The 20,510-nt window shown below is 40.2% G+C and overlaps 2 protein-coding genes and 1 pseudogene across 2 annotated transcripts; all 3 read right to left on the reverse strand.

The window, feature by feature from the left end:
• Nucleotides 1–766: 766 nt before the first annotated feature.
• LOC127760254 (peroxidase 5-like) lies at nt 767–6,736 on the reverse strand. The gene is made up of 2 exons (XM_052284480.1): nt 6,458–6,736; nt 767–1,715 (listed from the first exon to the last, which is right to left on the reverse strand). Exons 1-2 carry the CDS (start codon nt 6,692–6,694, stop codon nt 942–944), a joined length of 1,011 nt encoding a protein of 336 aa, XP_052140440.1. The 5' UTR covers nt 6,695–6,736; the 3' UTR covers nt 767–941.
• Nucleotides 6,737–10,420: 3,684 nt separating this feature from the next.
• On the reverse strand, nt 10,421–11,741 carry LOC127760808 (peroxidase 5-like; annotated as a pseudogene).
• Nucleotides 11,742–16,215: 4,474 nt separating this feature from the next.
• LOC127758871 (peroxidase 2-like) lies at nt 16,216–18,601 on the reverse strand. Its single transcript, XM_052283943.1, has 2 exons — nt 18,319–18,601; nt 16,216–17,839 (listed from the first exon to the last, which is right to left on the reverse strand). The coding sequence occupies exons 1-2, from the start codon at nt 18,526–18,528 to the stop codon at nt 17,024–17,026; spliced, it is 1,026 nt and encodes a 341-aa protein (XP_052139903.1). The 5' UTR covers nt 18,529–18,601; the 3' UTR covers nt 16,216–17,023.
• Nucleotides 18,602–20,510: the final 1,909 nt, after the last annotated feature.

Here is a 20,510-nt window from a genome sequence, read left to right on the forward strand (position 1 = left end):
GAGATTACGCCAAACCTCATCATGGCACATGCTTGGAAGAATTCTAACGTTGCTGGTCTCCCTGATACGTTAAGATGTCAAGCAGTCGAAGAGGCTTATTTGTGACATTTTGTTTTTTCACGTGGAGCTCCATCTCTAGAAGGCCTTATTTGTGGTTGTGGCTATGCCTATGTATAGCTCGAAGCCTCGAAATAAGGTCTTTAGGAACCGAGTTCATTCATCAAGACGCATGCATCCACCACTGCACTCGCAAGTGTACTTTCCTAACGCAATTTCAATAAATAGACCATATGGAAAAAACACAATTCTTTTTTATCTTTAAACCACAAATTCTTCAATAGAACACACGTGGATACATTATACGTACCCCTCCATTTTATATTATAAGTTGTTTTTCCTTTTTGCTAATCAAATTTTTTTAAGTTTGATCAAATTTATAGAAAAATATAGTAGTATTTTCAATACAAAAGAAACATATTGGCAAAATATATCTAATGTTAGATTTAATAAAATTAATTTGATAATTTAGATGTTGCTAAGTTTGATCATATTATAGAAAAACGTAACAACATCTACAACACTAAATTTGTTCCCTTACATTTAACATTGAATACAGTTCGATACTATATTTGTTTTGTATTGAAAATATCACTGTATTTCTCTATAAGCTTAGTTAAAGTTAAAGAAGTTTAACTTTAAAAAAAGTTAAATTATCTTGTAATATAAAATCAAGGTAGTAATAAATTATACAATGGATGTTATGATTTATGATCATTAGAAAGCCGAACAATGAATATTGTTTAATGATATAATAAAAGAACACACGAGGCTTCAATAAGTTAATTAGCAAACAACTACTAGCAGTAAAAATCCATTTCACAGCCGCAGCATCGAAGCGGGTAGCTTCATCGATCCGTGGAGAAGAACTACAGTACTAGCTGCTAATTTACTCTATTGCAAAATTTCCTGATCTCCCCTTGGCTTCCCGTGAGTACGTCGAGGTTGCCCATCTTGACCATGGCGGCGGCGAACCGCGACGCCCACAGCTTCCGGTTCCGCGCGTACAGGTCGACGAGCGCCGCCGTGTCGCTCTGGCTGACGAGCGTGGCGTCCGACGTGAACAGCACCTCCCCTCTCTGGATGTTCTTGTAGTACTGGTTGTCGAGCACCAGCTTCGTCACCGGGTCAAGGTCCACCACCCTGTCCCGCCTCCCCGTCGCCGGCGGCGCCGCCGGCGGCGGGCACCGCGCCCTGAGCTGCGCGGCGTAGGCGGCGTCCATGTCGGGCGCGACCTGCGGGTAGAGGCGGAAGGAGAAGGCGGAGCAGTGGGAGCGGCCGAAGGAGTGCGCGCCGGAGAGCACCACCATGTCGTCGGCGGTGAGGTTCTTGGCGGCGAAGCCGGCGACGAGCTGGGTGGCGTTGAAGAACGGCGGCGGGAGGTTGTTGAGCACGTCGGACTCGGCGGAGACGGCGCCGTCGCGCCTCCCCGACGGCACGGCGAAGTCGATCCCGCCCATGATGCCGCAGGCGTCGCGCGCCGCGAACGCGACGATGTCGGCGCAGGAGACGGTGCCCCGGCAACGCCGCTCCAGGACGCGCTTCGCGCGGTCGATGACGGCGAAGCCCCGGAGGCTGGGGTTGTTCGCCTGCGACATCTTCTCCACCGTCGCGTTGCTGCCCGGGACGGCGTCCAGCAGCACGGACGCGTCACACCCCTACGTACACACACGCAGAGCAACAAAAAAAAAAAACACAGGGTCAGCCTTGACCATGCAAACGAGCTTAGCTAGCTACTCCCTCCATCCCAATATATAACAATTCCATTCTAGAACTACGAATTGATACATCTATCTATTATATACTAAAAGTCTATTAAACTACCTATAAACACTCTTAAACTGCCATGTGACTACCTCAAAACGCTCTCATGTTGCTATGTGGCACTCTAATAAGATAGAGAAATCTGACCATCGATTTTCATTTAAATCAGTGGACCTATTATTTTACATCGTTAGATCTATCTTAAAAAACCAAAAACCTCCGCAACTACGGTCACATCTCCTCCTTCCGCGTAGGTACGTACATGAGCGTACGCACAAGACCGAACAAGACATCCGTTTTCTCTGCTTCCCCTCTCCTTTTCTCTTTCCTCAGAAATACTCATACAAATGCGTACAAATGTCTTATTTCTGGCTAGCTACTTTGTAAAGGTGAGCAAAGTTAATGCAAATATACATACACTGTGATCATATGATAGGTAATTATATATAGATTAATGTAGATTATATCATCATATAGCTCATTCCAAATGTGCGAGACTAAATTAGCTATGTAATATTTAATATTTAAAAATAAAGTTTACACCATTATATATTTACCCAATAAAAAATAATATAAGATAGTTTTCTAAAAGTCCATTAAACTCTCTATAAACATTCTCAAGCTGCCATATGGTTTCCTCAAAACGCTCTCATGTTGCCACGTGGCACTCTAATAAAATAAAAGAAATCTGACCATCGATTTTCATTTAAATCGATGGGCCCATTATTTTATATCGTTAGATCTATCTTAAAAACCAAAACCTCTCACCGGCCCCACCTCCATGCAGTACGCACGTACTGCTCCCCTGTTCCGTTCTCCTTTTTTTTCCCTTTGTTCCTTTCTTTTCTTTTTTCGATCACAATTAAAATTGAACTTATCTTTATAGAAAGAATACCTCCACAAATGTTAAAGTCCATTAAATATCATATAAATGTTTCTAACCATTGTGTGGCACTTTTAAATTAGAGAAATATCAAACCATTGGTTTCTACTAAAATAGATGGACACATTATTCTACATCGTTATTGATCTATATTAACCAAAAGTCCATGAAACTTTCTACAAACACTCCTAAATCACCACGTGGCATCCTAGAAGTGTTCCTAAGCCGCCACATGCCACTCTAACAAATAACCGTTGATTTTCATTACATTTGATGGACCCATTATTTGCAACCATTAGATTTATAACCACCCAAACCTAACCCACCCATCCTGTAGATAGTAGGTACATACTTATATCTCATATACAACTACCTATTATATATGAAAATAATAATAATATACCTCATATATTATTGTTGTTGTTGTTGTTATTTTGATATGTTGACCGTAATACATATATATCATGTGTCTGCCGTTGTCTCTACTTTCTATTTTATAGCTAGCAATTCAAGGTAAATATGATGAGCTAAATTGTCATGATTTAATTTATAATTAAACAAATTAATTTAAGATCAATAAAATCCAAAAGTTCTAAGTAAAATGCAAAACATCATATTATCTATTTGCACTTAAACCGATGAAAATATTATTTCGATGATTTGATTAGATTTATTAGACTAATTAATCCCTCACTGCTAATCTCCTTCGTAATTTATGATTAAAAAATTCAAAAAGTTGTGAGAAACAGGCAAAATATGGCACCATCGATTTACACTTATCCTATTATTTTTAACCATTATAGATCTATTAAACTACTTAATCCCTCTGTCCTAATCTCATAGGTAATTACATAATTATAATAATTGATTAATATTACACCACCCTCTTCCTAGATTAACTCTTCGTTCTCATATTTTTATACTTTATTAGTTAGAAAGAGAAATCTTCTATTATATACTAAAAGTCCATTAAACTTCGTACAAACGCTCCTAAATTACCACGTGGCATCCTACAAACCGCTACTAAACCGCTAGGTGGTGTTCTAATAAATCGGTGAACCCACTATTTGTTTAATAAATCGATAGACCCACTATTTGTTTAATAAATCGATAGACCCACTATTTTCAACTATTATATTTATCTTTATAAAAAATATACCATACCTCACCCCTTCTCCCAGCGGCCCACCCTATCCTCTCCTCTCTAAACGTAAACGTACGTTATGTATGTCTGTACATACGTAGTGCAATGCGATGCTTTCTCCTCTCCTCCAATCCTTCTCTTCCTATTTCTAGATGAAAATTTTAACGTGTAAAAAATATTATATAAAATATCTAATCTTCGCTTTTCACTTAAATCGATCGGTGAACCAATTATTTTAACCATTGTCCCTGAAAAAATATTTTAACGATTATTTAAGCCGGTGAACCCATTAATCTATATAAAAAGAAACACTTCCCTAAATTTTACCATAGACCATTGTACTTTGCATGAAAACCAAATATGAACAAACATTAAAAACCATTAGATTTTGGTATATAGATGGTTTAAACCGGTGAACCTATCAAATCTATATATAAGAAAAACACTATATACCATTTTTTCTTTGCATGACAACCAAATAAAAACAAAATATTAAAAATGGCAATATATATTATGGAGTAAATTTCACAAACCCACGTAGACATATCTATCTATTATATATTAAAAGTCCATCGAACATCCTAAAACCGCTCCTAAACTGTCACGTGAGATTCCTAGAAACGGTCCAAAGATGACACATGACGCTCTAATTAATTCCTAGAAAATCTATGGAAAAAGGAGAACATCTAACCATTGGTTTTATTTAATCTGGTGGACCTAATATTTTTTTACCATTAGATGCCATTAGATTTATCTTTAGTAAAAAAACTTAAGATCAATCAGGCGGTACAAGTCCGCCCAACGCACTTACATGCTTCCATCCATACGCATGGTAAGAGTTTGTGTATTTTTTCTTTGCTCACCTCCTTTTTTTTCTAAGGTAATTAAGTTAAGGCTTAAGGGTATCTAATATCTTCTATATTTGTAAGTTAATTCCATCTTACTTTCAAATACTGCATGCACTTGTAAATAATAATATATCTCATACATATTGATCTTGGTATGTTTTATAAATAAATAAAGAATCTTCAATAGCTGTAAATTTTAAATTATATATTCAATTTATGATCTGTTTGAACCATTATATTTTTTAATTTAAATCAATAGTTTAATATCTATACCAACTATATTTAATTGCTAATAAAATCATTATATTTTGGACCCACATCCATATGAAAAAAATCCTAAAAGTTCTCAATAAAAATCAAAATATCCACCTTATTTTTTTTATAAAATCAAAATAACCTATAAACCGTTAACCTTAACCTTAATTATAGCTTCAATGGACCTATTGATTCACAACCAACTTAATTATATCTTTCAATTTGTATGTGGATGCTATTTATGTGGATGCTATTTACTTAATCCCAATGCCTTGATAAAAGATAGATCTTCTTTTAAGGATAAATGAATGATCTTATGATGTGTTCGGCGCTGAGAGTTGGGAAACCTTAATCCCTTGAAAGTTGGACATTAACTTATAGCCCAAAATACCTATATCGCGTTGCTCAAATCCAACAAATACACCAAGAATAGAAGAAGGAGAGAGGGGGTCTACAGAGCTGTCCTTATGGATATTTTACTAATAAAAATTGATTTTAGATACTTATTTGTACTTATTAAATTATCTAATCACTAGAACAAAGGAACATACTGTCCATGGAGTGAACAAATTAGAGGGCTAGCCAGTGCATCCCGGTGTGCATGCATGGGTATAGGATATTTTTCTCAGACGAAAAGAGGGGTATGAGATAGTTATATGTATTATGCATATACATGTCGGGCACTTTTTTTTTCTTCTAAGTATGATGATGCGAGCATGCTGCCTGAGGTACGAATTAGCATGTCCACTGTCCGTAGTGAGGAAAGACGAATAATTTGGTTAGTTGGACTCTGCACAATATGTTAGATAATCTATATATCCAATGGCTAGAAATAATGGTCTAAAATCGAGGGTCATATATTTTGTTTTATAAATTAATTATCAGTTTTTCTATATAAATCAGTAGAGCCATTAATTATATATGATTGTGTATGTAATGCCTTTTATAACTTAAGTTTTCTCTCTTTCCCTATGGAATTCATAATTTCCTATGCGGAATTATCCATAGCTATGACCAATCGATGTTTGCCATCAAATAATAAATTGATTATCAATTTTTCTACAAAAATGGGTAGAGCCATTAATTATATATGGTTTAATTATATATGGTTGTATATGTAATGTCTTTTATAACTTAAGTTTTCTCTCTTTTCATATGGAATCTCAAGAGTCATATGTCTCAGATACCATTTTTTATACCGTAAGTTACCAACCCTAATCTCCGGTAATTTTATAAATAACAATTAAATTCGTCATACAATTCTAACAAAAAAAATTTATTAAAAAAACATAATTTTAAAACTTTGCAGAAATTATTTCGTTGGTATACCGCCTTTATAAGTTTCTCAAATTTATCCTACGTACGGTACGTGTCCGCGTGAATGCGCGGGCTACCTTCCTAGTTGTCTAAATTTGTAGTTCTAGTAAAAGTCTAATCTCATCCTAATTAAATTACTACATATTGGGACGGAGAGAGTAGCTGATTTGCGGGTGTTAGTGTACTGACCCTGACGAAGCAGTCGTGGAAGAAGAGGCGGACGAGGCCGGGGCCATTGCCGGGGTCGCGGAGGATGGCGGCGCGGACGACGTTGCGGACGAGGTCCTCCGCCCTGGGGCAAGTATAGTTGTAGTATCCGACCTGCAGCTGCGCCTCCGACGACGCAAAAATGGAGAAGAACACGATCGCCCACGCTATGATCACCGGCGAGCCGTGACGACGAACACCGCGTGCTGCGCTGCACATCTTCACTGTCACTTGCTCTGATCGCAGTGACCGATGCGTCGGTGTTGATCGATATATATGCAGCGTGTAGTAGTGTAGTGGTGCAGCAAAGCAGGAGCTAGGCGTGATGGTGATTTATATACGTGGATCGATGGTGGATGTGCGTGCCGGGGTGCAGTGATTAGTGACATATCGAGAGGGGAGCAGAGTTGACCTGGAAGGTATAGCTAGTACACGTACCTCGGTAAACTGAAGGCGTCACGTTTGATTACATGGCTTTCCCACCCGTTGCCGCGACCTCTATTTAGAGCAAGGATAATAATACAGCCAGCTGCTTATTTATAGTGTATTTATTAGTTTACTTATATAATGGTTAACTCTTCACTATAAATATATGGTCCACATATCTGTCTCATAGATTTTCTTGGTTCCTATGCCTAAACCGGCTGTAAACTTACAGCCCGCTTCTCATCTCTCACCTCTTTTCTTCCATCCACTTTAGCATTCAGCTTTCTTATAGCCCACTATTATACTTGCTCTTAGCAACGTGGTTTAACCTTTCGCCGCTGAGCCATCGTGGTAGTAATATCACGTTGTAAAACTGTGAACTACTAGCTAGAGAAGAAGCGCGCGTGTGCAGGTCGGTTTGGAACGACGAGACGCCGCGCGTCAAAGATAGTCGTTGCGCCACTGACAGGCGGGCGTGCCCGGCCACGGCCAGAGTGCGGGCCTCTGAGCGCGAGCCCGCTCGATCGCCACGACGAGGCTACACGAGACATGCAAGCGAATCCGGCGCCCGCACGCCGCGCCGACGTCGCCCGCGCTTCGTCCCCAGCCGTCGTGCGCTGCGCGCGTCGGCCTCGACGTCCCTGTCGTCGTTGATACCGGTCGGGTGATGCAGGTACTGACGCATGCGTGATTGTGCATCGTAATTCCCACCCTCGGTGACTAATTTTGGGTACTGATACACTTCGATCGTGTAACGGCTAGCTAGCGCGCGCGCAGCTCCCAATCCAAGCTTGTACGTTGTTCACTAGCCAAACGTAAGGTCGTCAGTATTCCGATCCGTATTCTAGTATGTGAAGATACATCAATCTTATTAAATTGAAACAATACCGATCCTACCTAATATCTTAGTTTTTATAGTATCTTTGATCCTACTATTCATTATTACATGATACTACAAAGTTTTAGGTAGTATCCTGTTCTACGATTCTTATGATCCTTCAAAATATTATATAAAATAAGATGGTTTGTAAATAATATAAATAAATATGCTCAAGTTTATATAAAAATCAGTTAAATATACCAAAACTAATGTGGCTTCTCTTGATAAATGTCTCTATTTGCATGACATATATTATTACTATATTTTTTTATAACGAATAACTATATGTAATTAATACAAATATTAACTAAGCTTAAAAAAAGAAAATCTCATAGTATCCCGGTACTATGATATGATACTATTTTAAGCAAAACGATACTAACTAGAATCCCGATAGTAATAACCTTGGCCAAACGTATGGCAGCAGTGCGGGTGCCGAAAATATACACCAGAGAGAATCTTATAGGTAGGGAATGAATAGTGCATTTGTTTTTTTGGAAATCTACTCAAATTCAAATCTTCTTTTTAATTCATAACTCAAACTCAAATCCATTTTGTGCGAAACTGGTCGCATAAACGGCAAACTGGCCGTCTTGGTAGTTGGTCGGTGCCAGAAACTGGATCACCCATCTGTGGTCTAGCCCAAACACCTGCCTCCAGAAGGGCTCTGCACATGAAGTTTTGGACCACGGCCCATGACTGGATGCTATTTGAAATCATAGTTGCTAAACCCCGACCATCTTTTAAATTATTAAAGTAATAGAAAAACGAGCCTCCACGTTCACTCTTACAGCCTAGAAATTCTCATATTACTCGAAAAAAAAAGAAAAACAGAGTCCATATGAAAATACAATTTAGAAATAGTTAAAATTCAGAATTAAAAAATAAGAAATATTGTAACAGGGGACCAGAGTCCATATAGAAATACAATTTATAAATAACTGAAATTCGGAATTAAAAAATAAGGAATATTAGAAGTAGAGTATAGAGTTCATATAGAAATATAAATAGGAAATAATATAAATTCGGAATTAAAAATAAGGAATATTATAAGTAGAGTATAGAGTCCATATAGAAATACAATTAGGAAATAATAGAAATTCGGAATTAAAAATAAGGAATATTATAAGTAGATTATAGAGTCAATACAGGAATTTAAAACTAACTAAAATTAGGAATAAACATAATAAAATTAAATGTAGAGTTTAGAGTCCGTATAAAAATATAATTTACAAATAACTAAAATGTAAAATTTAAAAAATGGGAAGAAGAGTCTAAAGTTAATGTAGGAATACAATTTAGTAGCTGAAATTCGAAATTTAAAATTAAATAATATTGAAATATGAGTTTAGAGTTCACATAGAAATACAATTAGAAATAATAAAAACTTAGAATTAAAAATAAATAATATTGGAAGAAGAGCTTAGAGTCTACGTAGAAATATAATTTATAGATAACGAAAATTCGGAATTAAAAAAAATTGAAAGATGAATCTAGAGTCCATATAGGAATATAATTTACAAATAACTAAAATTTGATATTAAAAATAATTAATAAGTAACACGTATATAAAATACAATATGAATATTAAAATTATGTTATAATTTTAATATATTTGAATAATACATTGAGAAAATATATATGATATTATATGAGAGAAAATATAATGATGCTAGCCGCGCAATCTGTGTGGGCATCATGCTAGTTATTGATTAAACCGGCTAGTCCGTTGGTTCACTGATTAAACTCGATCGACATGTAGTTTTCTTCCGACAAAATCCGTTAGCAGTTATGTAGCGGATTAAGTACAAGAGAAAAACATGGAATTGCTGTATGACGAGTACAATGATGGCAATCAAGGGGCATTTTTTTTGTTTAATTTCCTATCAAAAAAATATTTTTTTGATAGTGTTAAACTTTAGGTGGTGTTCGCAAGTGATAAACAAGAGGATTAAATAAAGACACGTAAAATGACAAATCATCCATTACTGCATGATTAATTGAGTTTTAATTATTATAAACTTGACAAATGATTTTATTTGATATTTTAGAGCAACTATTGTATACAAAGATTTCGCACAAAACACCGTTTAGCAATTTATAAAACGTGCTAACAAAAAATGAGATATAATATATATCTTAATAAAAAAAGGGGTCTAAAGGCAAGTCATGTCATTACATATTATCTCGAATACACGGAAAATGTAAATGCACAGATACTACTACATCGTGGTCACAGACACGTGAATGTGCCCTCTAACATTCTAAAGGAAATGGAGACTAATGATAAATCCTTGGTTTCATTAAAAATCAAATTGAAAGCGCACTGGTGCACGTGTAATATTCTTGGACATCAGCACTTGAAATTCCTGGTCATGACTCCTTCACCACTCCGGCTGTGTTTCCTGGAACTACCAATATTTTGATAAAATAGTATTGATAGTCGTATAAACTTGATAACTATATTGGATTTAATTCAAATATTTGGCAGAGTTCTATTTAAATGACCAAATAATAGGTCGGACATATTTTGGCTTCAAACTAAAACGCCCCAAATCTTTTACATGAGCCATACAACCAAAATACTATAACCAGAGTCCAGAGTGAATGACAAAGGTGGTTAATTTTCCTCCTCTTTTAGAACAAGGTGGCAATAAAAAATTGCAACATGAATGGTGTGTGCATGTATGGTGTAGATTGGAGAACAAAAACGTTTAATTAGGACGAGGTGCAAACTTGCCACTAAGCAAAAACGGCATGCACACAATGGCACACGTACGTTTAATTCTTCACTCGAACCAGTATAGCTTAACTTTTTAGCTGTTGGTGGCGTTGCAGAACCTCCTGACCTCCCCCCGCGCCCCGGTGAGCACCTCGATGCCTCCCATCTTCACCATCGACGCCGCGAACCGCGCCATCCACGCGGTCAGGTCGCCGGCGTTCTCCCGGACCTTCTCCGCCGTGTCGTTCCGGCCGGCCAGCAGCGCCGCGTCCAACGTGAACAGCACCCGCCCGGCGAGCGCGTTCTTGAAGTACTGGTTGCCCAGCGTCGCCGGCGATACGGGGCTGTTGTTCACCACGCCGTCGTCGGCGGCGGCGCCGCCGCGTAGCTCGCGTCCAGGGAGGCGTCCACCGTCGGGTACAGCCGGTTCTTGAACCCCGAGCAGTGCGCGGTGCCGATGGAGTGCGCACCCGAGAGCGCCACCAGGTCGTCGACGGTGAGCCCCTTGGCGGCGAAGCTCTGGACGAGCTCGTCCGCGTCGAAGAACGGCGACGGGATGCTGGAGAAGACGGAGAAGGCGGACGACACGTTGCCGTCGCGGCGGCCGGAGGGGACCGGGTAGACGAAGCCGCCGGACTTGGCCACCGAGTCGCGGGCGGCGAAGGCGAGGATGTCGGCGCAGGAGACCTTGCCGGGGCAGACGGCCTCCACGGCCGCCTTGATCTTGTTCACGGCGTCGTACCCGCGGAGCGGGATCGCTGTCTTCTCCGGCGAGCCGTTTGCCTTGGTGGGATCAAGAAGGATGGACGCATCACAACCCTGCATGATCAAAAAAAAAAAACTTAGTTTACATTTTTTTAGGGACAAAATGAAGTGATTAATCATCAGTATCTAAGCTTTGCATGCAGTAATCTTGTGAGAAATTAAATAAGCCATCAATTCGATCATAGTTGAAAAATTAAATTAACTTGTGATTAGCAATTAAATTACCATGACAAAGCAATCATGGAAATGTAAACGAAGCAGCGCTGGGGCCATGGAAGGGTCAGCATCGATCAAGCCGTAGACGACATTGCTGATCGTCTGCTCGGCATTTGGGCACGACGAGCCGTAGAAATTGTACTGCAGACTTGCAGTTGATATGGAGATGAGGCTCATAGCCTGGAAGGCTACCATGAGAATTAGCTTCATCCCTCTGCTGAACATTCTGAATTCTGACAAGGTTGTTCACGAGGAGACAGCAAAGAAACGCCTGAAACTGAATGAATATATGTGTAGTGATCGCTACGTCAAAGGATTGGTTGATGTTTGATGATGTGACAGGCAAATATTCGATGTATTTATAGGTACAAATGGATGTGCAAATTGATCATTGATAATTGAGCTACTCCTTTTGAAGGAGGAGATTGATTAAATAAGAGATTTGAGGAATATTTGGAGAGCAATCATCAGAATAGTTTGCCAGTTCTTGTTGTCTAACAACATGGGGAGCAAAACAGCTAACTGATAAAACGTGTAGGCGTTGACATCGATCAATACCTGGCGTTGTGACGGTGAACTTAATTTAAATTCGGCTCGAGTAAATTAATTGGCCGTCCAGATGCATCATGCATGTGTCAACCGAAGCACAGTATTTGATGGAAGGATGGCAGAGCTAGAAAGATTTTTGAGCCGGACAATTTTCAATATAACTGGTATTGCTATAGAAATTTCATCATCTATTTATTCATCAATATTAAAATTTCGTGTAGTTTTCGCTAACGAGCCCGAGCAGCCGCCCGGTGGCTAGCTCCGCCCGTATGAAGGAGGTCAGTTTATTTGGTCGATCTGACAACATGTATCTTTATTTCAATTCAAGTGCTGTTACCTAAGAGCGATGTATTTGTAGAATTTCTTTTCATGTACAGTAGTAAATTAATTAACTTTCACGTCAAAAGCTCTTCTTGTATTAAGCGTATCCACTGGAAAGGACGCTAACACCTTATATACATATCTTTAGGATTTTGAGTGAACTATAGCAGGCATGTTCGCTAGCTCAAATCGAGATTATAGTGGTCTCATCAATATTTAATCACTCCATTACTGTTATCTAGCATCCGAACCAGGCTAGATTAATTTAACATTCCTTATTTGACTTCCCTTTTGTTTAAGAGGTCCTGTTGACTGGTTGGGAAGCAGCTAACCTACGTTCATCCCAGCCGTGTGTCAGATATGTCAACTACTGGGCCTATCAATTGGCAGCTGGTGCAAAGCGAGCGACCAATAAGCTAGCAACCCCGAAAATTTCCATGTTTGGATCTAAACAAATGCGTTTCAACATGTTTTTGGACCCCATTTTCAAAAGTTCTCTTCTGCACTCTATTGATTTGGCTAGTACAAATTTATTTTTTTTCTCTCATATGTGTTCAATGATAATCATGTCAACCACAAATCACTACTTAAAAAAGGCACATAGAAGTCAGCATTAATTATAGATACCGGAACAACTAAAACCGACACCTATTATGCTTTACCTGTCCACCGAAGCGCCCGCGGGGGCGCTAGAGGGAAAAATCGGCACCTTTAAGTATTTATAAGTGCCGATTTTGAAAAAAAGACCAACAACTATACTATAGATGCCGGTTTGTTTATGTGTGTTTATCTTGTGTTCTTGATGGTCATGTGTGTTCTTAGATGTTCATGTTGTTTTCATGTTCTTAGATGTTCATGTGTGTTCTTAGACGCCTCAAGTGTAACCACCTCAAATGCTTAGATCCAATCTCTAGAAGTCGCGGCTGCCACCGTGTGTCATCCACCTCATCTCCTGGCTTGGAACCCACGGATTGTTGGCTCTGATACCATATTGTTACGAACCCACTCTATGTGATTTAGTGAATTTCAGCACAAGCACACAATTCTTCCTCTAACACTTGATACATGAGTATTTGGGATACAGATGAGAGAAATGGAATCAAGACTGAGAATTAGCAGTAGATTGGAGAAGAAGAGATAGCTAGGGATTGGAGAAGAGAAGAGAGATACAAAGGTTGAAGAAGAGAGAGCATCGGAAGGAAGAACTCAGGTTTCATCTATTTTGTTTGATCCCCCATCTGTTGGCTCTACTCCTTTTGTAGAAGCTTGAATGGTTGGCTTATCACAGCGGATTGGGCCTAGCCAGCCATAGGCTCAATATGCATACCGATCCAGCCTAGTTACATTACAATCCACGAGTACTAAATATATATGGGATTTAGTCTATGCACTAACAGATGCAAAATCAGGGACGAAGGTAGTAACAATTCATAACAAGTAAATATATGGGTAACCACAAATACAAATACTTTATATTATACTGGAGTAGTCTTTGTTGTTAGCATACATTTTTTAGAAAAAAAAGAAGGGAGAAGCTTTGTCTCGTGAGCCTTGCTCCGGTGCTCTCTACTGGTATTAAAAAGCGATAAAAATCATCTATCTATCTATTATATACTAAAAGTCCATTAAACTTCCTAGAAACGCTCTTAAATCGCCACGTGGCATTCCTACAAATACTCCTAAGCCACCACATAGCACTCTTTAATCTCACCGTCAATTTTCACTTAAATTGGTGGACCCATTATTTTACACCATTAGATTAGATCTATTATTAAAAAAATAATAAATTCCTCCTACTTATATGATACACAGAGTATAATGGTGCGTACGTACGTACGATTGAAAGCAATTACCTACTGTTTACAAAAAGAATCATACAAACTTAGGTAAAAAAAGACAGTAAAAATACATGCATCCATAAAAATCGATAGTCAACAGACTTACGTAGGTGAGAGAGAGGACGGAAGAGACTAAATTCTTTATTCAATCTAATCTGATGGTTTAAAACACTAAACACATCAATTTAAATAAAAATCGAGGGCTATGTTTTTTAAAACTATCTATCTATCTATCTATCTATTATATGCTAAAAGTCCATTAAACTTTCTACAAACACTTCTGAATCATCATCTGTCACTCCTACAAACGCTCCTAAGACGTCACGTGGCGCTCTAATAAATCAAAGAAAATCATAAGAATTCTAATAAAAACAAAATTTAACCATCGATTTTTCTTTTAATAAGGTGGACCCATCATACATTCTCCACCATTAGATTTATCTTAATAAAAAAGATAAGACAGGGAAAAGACCCAGGACTCGGACGGTCCATCATGCTATACCGCGCGTCCAGTTACAAGCCGGTTTGGCCGTGGCGGCAAGTTTATCGCTAATTAACTTATCTCTGTATATACGTAGCACAAGCTGAGATTAATTAGCTCCCATATTATGTTACTACTAACTCATAGCTATATTTATTATATACACAGCAATATATATATATATATATATATATATATAAATGGAAGCTAGGAGATTAACACTGAGATTATACATATATAGCTAATTAAATTAGTTATACATGATTTCTGAAAGGAGATTACCGGCAATAAATATAGCTAATTAAATCAGTTTGCATGGTTTGCGGCAACATTACATAGCTAATTCGAACCAATGCATTTGGCAGTCTCTAGATAAATTGTCCAGCTTAAATCTGTGTATCTAAGATCTGATCTGCTTTAAATCATCGTGATATCTTTAAAATTTAAAAATGATTTTTTAAAAAACAAAATACATGATAATCGCTTTAACTTAAATTGTTTTGAAAAATTAGAAAAACAAAGTCCCCTCCACCTCACCCTGACCATCACATACGCACAACACTTTCCGCCCCCTCCACTTTTGGCTTGGGTTCTCCGCTCTCCACTTCTCTCTATATCTTTTAGAGTAGCAATGATAAAAGAGAAACAACCAATAATATCGAAACTTCCATAGTTATATTAAGCTACATGTCTCATATCTATTCTAATTGTTGCTCTTTACATAATTAAACCAACAAATTTAGATTCATAATAACTGGTATAAAATAGAAAAAAATTATCAATAGGGGCTAAATTGAACCAATTGTAGAACATCTAACAAATTTGTAAAGAAATGGTTTTTAATTTTCACTTAAACTGAAACAGCCATTGCCATATCAATTAAATTGGCCTTCCCCCTATCTATGATGCCATGGTATTATGAATTACTTCACGTATTATTATATATATAATTCACACTAAAATAGCAACATATAATTGCTTAAAAGTTATATTTGTTAGTATTAGATTTAAAATTTAAGACTCATATTGACTAGGTATATTTAAAAAGCTCTATAGGTCACACGTATCATAGGGAAGCAAGGTCTAGATTATATACATCTCCTTTGCATTTATTGATCATATAAAGTATGTGTAACAAATTACATCAATATGAACAAATTAGAGAGAGGGCTAGCTTGATAGTACAAATAAACATATTTATTAGCAATAATTGTTTGTTAAGATTTGTAAAAAAAGCTCTAAATATTCAATTAAAAAAAGAAAAAAACACCTTACTTTTTATCCAAACTTAATTTATTAGAAATGTATGATAAACAAACAAACAAAGTCTACCTTATTTTTAAATAACTAGGAAGACTGTAAATAATTAGTTGTATAGATGCATTAAGTACTATTATATAGTATAAAGCTAACAAATAGCTTAGAAAATTTATTTGAGCAATACCGATACGATAAAGAAATTTGTGAGGAAACCGAACTTATGAAGCATGGTATGTGCCATCCGTTTGATATTCCACCCATATAAATTCATCAAAACCATGATACATGCCCGCGCGGGCTACCTTCTTAGTTGATTTAATTTGATTGAAGGATTTAGATCTATTTCTACTACCATCTCATCTAGCAGTAGTAAAATCGTGGAGGGGCATATTTGACCAAAGAAATTTATCCACAGAGGGGTATATTCATCATTCAACACTTATTAACCCTAGCAGCGTATACGCTCCTCTCACCACAACATAAGACGGCGCTGCTCGCGTCTGAACGCTCCACTCCTCAATCAGCCGACGCCACCGCTCGAACTCGCAGCTAACGCCACCACATGTTGTCTTCTCCCCAATCGGAGGCTCAATCAGCTGCCGCAAGTCCAAGCGAAAGCAGCATCAAGTCCTAGGCTCTGCCAACGCCGATGGTGGCAATTGACAACATCAAGAACCAGCGACGCGCCTCGGCGTCGTCCCCACCACGGTCCAGTAGCAGCAACACGAGCCCCAAGGCTGCTGCGATGACAACCCCGACGACTCTAGCCATGCCATCATTGAACACCCATCGCCGTCATAAACCACTCTACGATGATGAACTCCTTCCTGACGGACGTGCGCCGGAGCCCGGAGCCATGGAAGCGACCATGGGATTGATGATAACAAATTGACATAGAAGAGAGAAAGAGAAAGATCAAAGTTACCCTTAATCTGTACCAGTACATTACTAATTTACTCTGAAGAATAAACGGTTCAGATTATTTCTACCGGTACCACCAGAGCGTCGCTCTTGTCTCGTATATATCGATAGAGAGTGGGTCGTCAACATACTTGTACGTAACCCTGCAAGTCGTGTCTGAATTAGTGTACTAGCGGTGGTTGATGGAGCTGCACTTGTTCCTGATCTCCCCCTTGCTCCCCGCCGGCATGGGCAGCTTGCTGAGCTTGAGCAGCGAGGCGGCGAAGTCGTGGTCCCAGAGGGCGGCGTTGTCGGCGTACTCGTGGACGTGGCCGCGCGTCTCGTCCTGCGTCAGCAGCTGCCAGTCCGAGTTGAAGTTGACCACCTTGTCGAGGTTGTTGCGGTAGTAGGTGTTGTCCAGGGCGCTGACCGGCCGCAGCTTGCCAACGAACGCCGGCATGAACCTCGCCACGGTGGCGAGGTCCTCGTCGCGGGCGTTGTTCACCACCGCGGGGTCGGCGCCGCCGCCGCGGGAGCACTTGTAGTTGAGAAGGTTGCGGTAGGATGGCGTGATCTGGTCGGGCGGCGCGGCGAGGCGGGCGGCGAAGGAGGAGCAGTGGCCGTCGCCGACGGAGTGCGCGCCGGAGAGGACGACGAGCTCCTCGACGGTGAAGTTCTTGCGGGCGAAGCTGTCGATGAGCTGCCGGATGGTGAACGTGGGCTCCGGGAGCTCCGCCTGGGCCTCGTCGGCGGAGGAGACGAGGCCGTCGAGGCGGCCCGCGGGGACGTCGAAGCGGACACGGCCGTTGCTGAGGATGCTGCTGGCGTCGCGGGCGGCGAAGATGAGGATGTCGGCGCAGGAGACCACGCCGGGGCACCTCCTCTCGAGATCGGCCTTGATCTCCTCCAGGATGTCGAATCCTTCCAGCCCGATGCTCACCGGCGCCACCTTCTCCGGCCGAGGGTTCACGCCGGACGCGTCAAGGAGGACGGAACCATCGCAACCCTGCATTATTCATGCATTTATTGTGCATGCAACAACTCATTTCTCAACTCCCAACTTTCCAAGTTCTTGAAGGACCGAGTTTGAAAGTCGAGTGACACATGACATTATAATCTTAATTATGTTATTATTTTTTTTAAAAAAAATTATAGTCGTTTAAATATATAGCATGCGAGACGTAGATGACAACACGTATGTCCATTCGATCGAGTTCGTTGTAATTGACTTCACTTTACCGTGCTTAAAACCACCAAAGTTAGCTAGGTGGGTCAGTTTAGAACTTTGAGAAGGCATGTGTGTCCTGAAGGTGTAAATAAATTAAATTACTTCCTCCCATAAGACATACATGAATTGGATTTTAGGTTCATTTTACTCATGCCGTTAAAATAGTTAAGAAATAATCCTCCAAAAAATATTAAATATCGATCATAATGTCGAATATTTCTACACGAACACAGAATATCAAATTATTCGATTTGTACCCTGACAAAGCAGTCATGGAAGATGAGGCGGACGAGGGCGGCGCCGTTGCCCCTGTTAAGGATGATAGCCTTGATGACGTGCGACTTGACGACGTCCTCGACGCCGGAACATTTGTCGTCATAGTAGCCCACCTTCAGCTCGCCGGCGAGAAGTGTTACCCACAGCTGGACGGCGACCAGGGAGCAGATGACTGCCACCGTGAGCCTCATGCTGATCACAAATTAACCTACTCCACCTAGCTAGGAGACCAAAAGCAACAAAGCTGCAGGGAAAACTGCTTGAACTGCGAGAGCTAGCTGATGCTAAAACTCATGGTATGGAGGGGTATATATATTATTTGCCTGCAGGGCTTGGCCGAATTTTTTTACGGCTATATGTACTGACTGTACTGAGAGTAATGCAGTGATATTTACGGTGTTGAGACAGTGGATTATGTGAGTACCACTAACACTGTAAGTATACTCTACACAAACACATCGTCCTGTCTACTGTGAAGAGCTAGAGTACTATACTATAGCGATAATAGTAGCAATTAATCTTGGAGAGCTAAAGTACTTTATCGAAAATAGAAGAACTGCAATAATAGAGCTATAGTGCCAGAAAGACTTTGCCACCATATAAGGTGTTCGTTTTTCTGAAGTCCCATCGTTTTGGATATGTCACTTAAAAAGTCATCAATCGACAGTTATATTTGATTTGTATTCAACTTCGAATTAATTTGAACATGCGTGCCTATAAAAAATATATATCATCTATTGATCGTTATTTTTTTTAAAAAGCTAGCAATTGATTTTTTTATGGCATAAAAATTTAACCGGTTCTTAATTTAACCAGGACAATTATGATTTTGAGTACCATGGGAAAAGATTAGTTCTCCACTAGTGAAAAGATGAGAGGACGTTCTCTCTCAAGGGAAAAAAACACTTTCCCTCCAGATTCAATTCTCAAAGTGACTGTCTTCTCTTCAGTTGCCTGGAAACAACAAAAAGAGTCAGTCAAATTTGGATGGCCAGGATTTCTTCAAGATTCGAGCAGCCCTAACCTTATCCTCCTCCTTCCCCCAACTCCTGACACCATCATCACTCACCACTTCTCCACCGGACCAGCCTCCCCCCTCCCCGCATCTAATGGCGTATCTAAGACTTAGGGTATTGGTCGCCGACTTAAAAAAATTTGATAATCACTGTAAATATAACAATGCTAATATATACGAAGTAGACTAAAAGTACACTATGATATATTAATAAGGCATCTTGAAAGCATTTTAAAATTAACAATTAAGTAAAATTTTGAGTTAAAAGAAGCTTGTATGCCTAGAGAAGTTTGAAGAAGATTACTATACAACAACTGGGGAGAAGAAGGCAATTTAGAAGTATTCTTCTCTCCTGAATGTTTCCGAAAAAGAGATACTATATTTTCATCTCTATTCATATTTCAATCATCAACAATCTACTGTACAATAGTACAGTTTAACATCAAAACTCACAAGGGTTAAAACTATAAATTAAGAGTAAGTCTAGAGGCCTTAAATACCTTGCTTACAGTTTTGTGTGGGCATCACCGCTGCTCCTGCCAGCTGCGTGCCGCAGCCCCACGTGGCACCGCCACGCCACTGTACCCGCACGATGCATTAGGGCGTTCACAGTGCGTCACTGATTTTTGTTGTTCCTTATATGTCACGTAGACAAAGAACCTCGTAAGCCTTATACTCCACAGTGCAAGTTGCCTTGAGTAGGGTTCACAGCTTTTCCTCTCTCCCACTCGGCTTTTCCTCTCTCTCCCTCAACGGACGCACCTTCCCTCCCCTCTCTCTCTCTCCCAGTGCATCGTGGATTCGTGGCCGAGCAGCCAACCGGCGACGGCGGCGACCGTCGGAGGGGCGGCGGGGCTTGGCTTCGCCGGCGCACCACCCTCCTCTCCCTCCCCCCCAGCACCCGCGAAAAAACGGCGAGCACCGGCCCGCGGAAGCGGCGAAGGATTCGACGGCGGAGGACTCGGCGGCGGAGGGCTCGACGGCGGAGGAGCTCGACGGCGGAGGGCTCGGTGGCGGACGAGCTCGACGGCGAACAAGTCGGCGGCAGTCGATCTGGGACGGCGCCGGGCGGTAGGGGACGATGCGCGGGAGCTCGACGGGGGACGATGCACGGGAGCTCGGCGGTGGAAGGCGTGCGGGGGCTCGACGGCAGATCTG

Source organism: Oryza glaberrima, chromosome 1 (genome assembly GCF_000147395.1).
Source record: "Oryza glaberrima chromosome 1, OglaRS2, whole genome shotgun sequence".
In the NCBI taxonomy this organism is placed as follows: domain Eukaryota; kingdom Viridiplantae; phylum Streptophyta; class Magnoliopsida; order Poales; family Poaceae; genus Oryza; species Oryza glaberrima.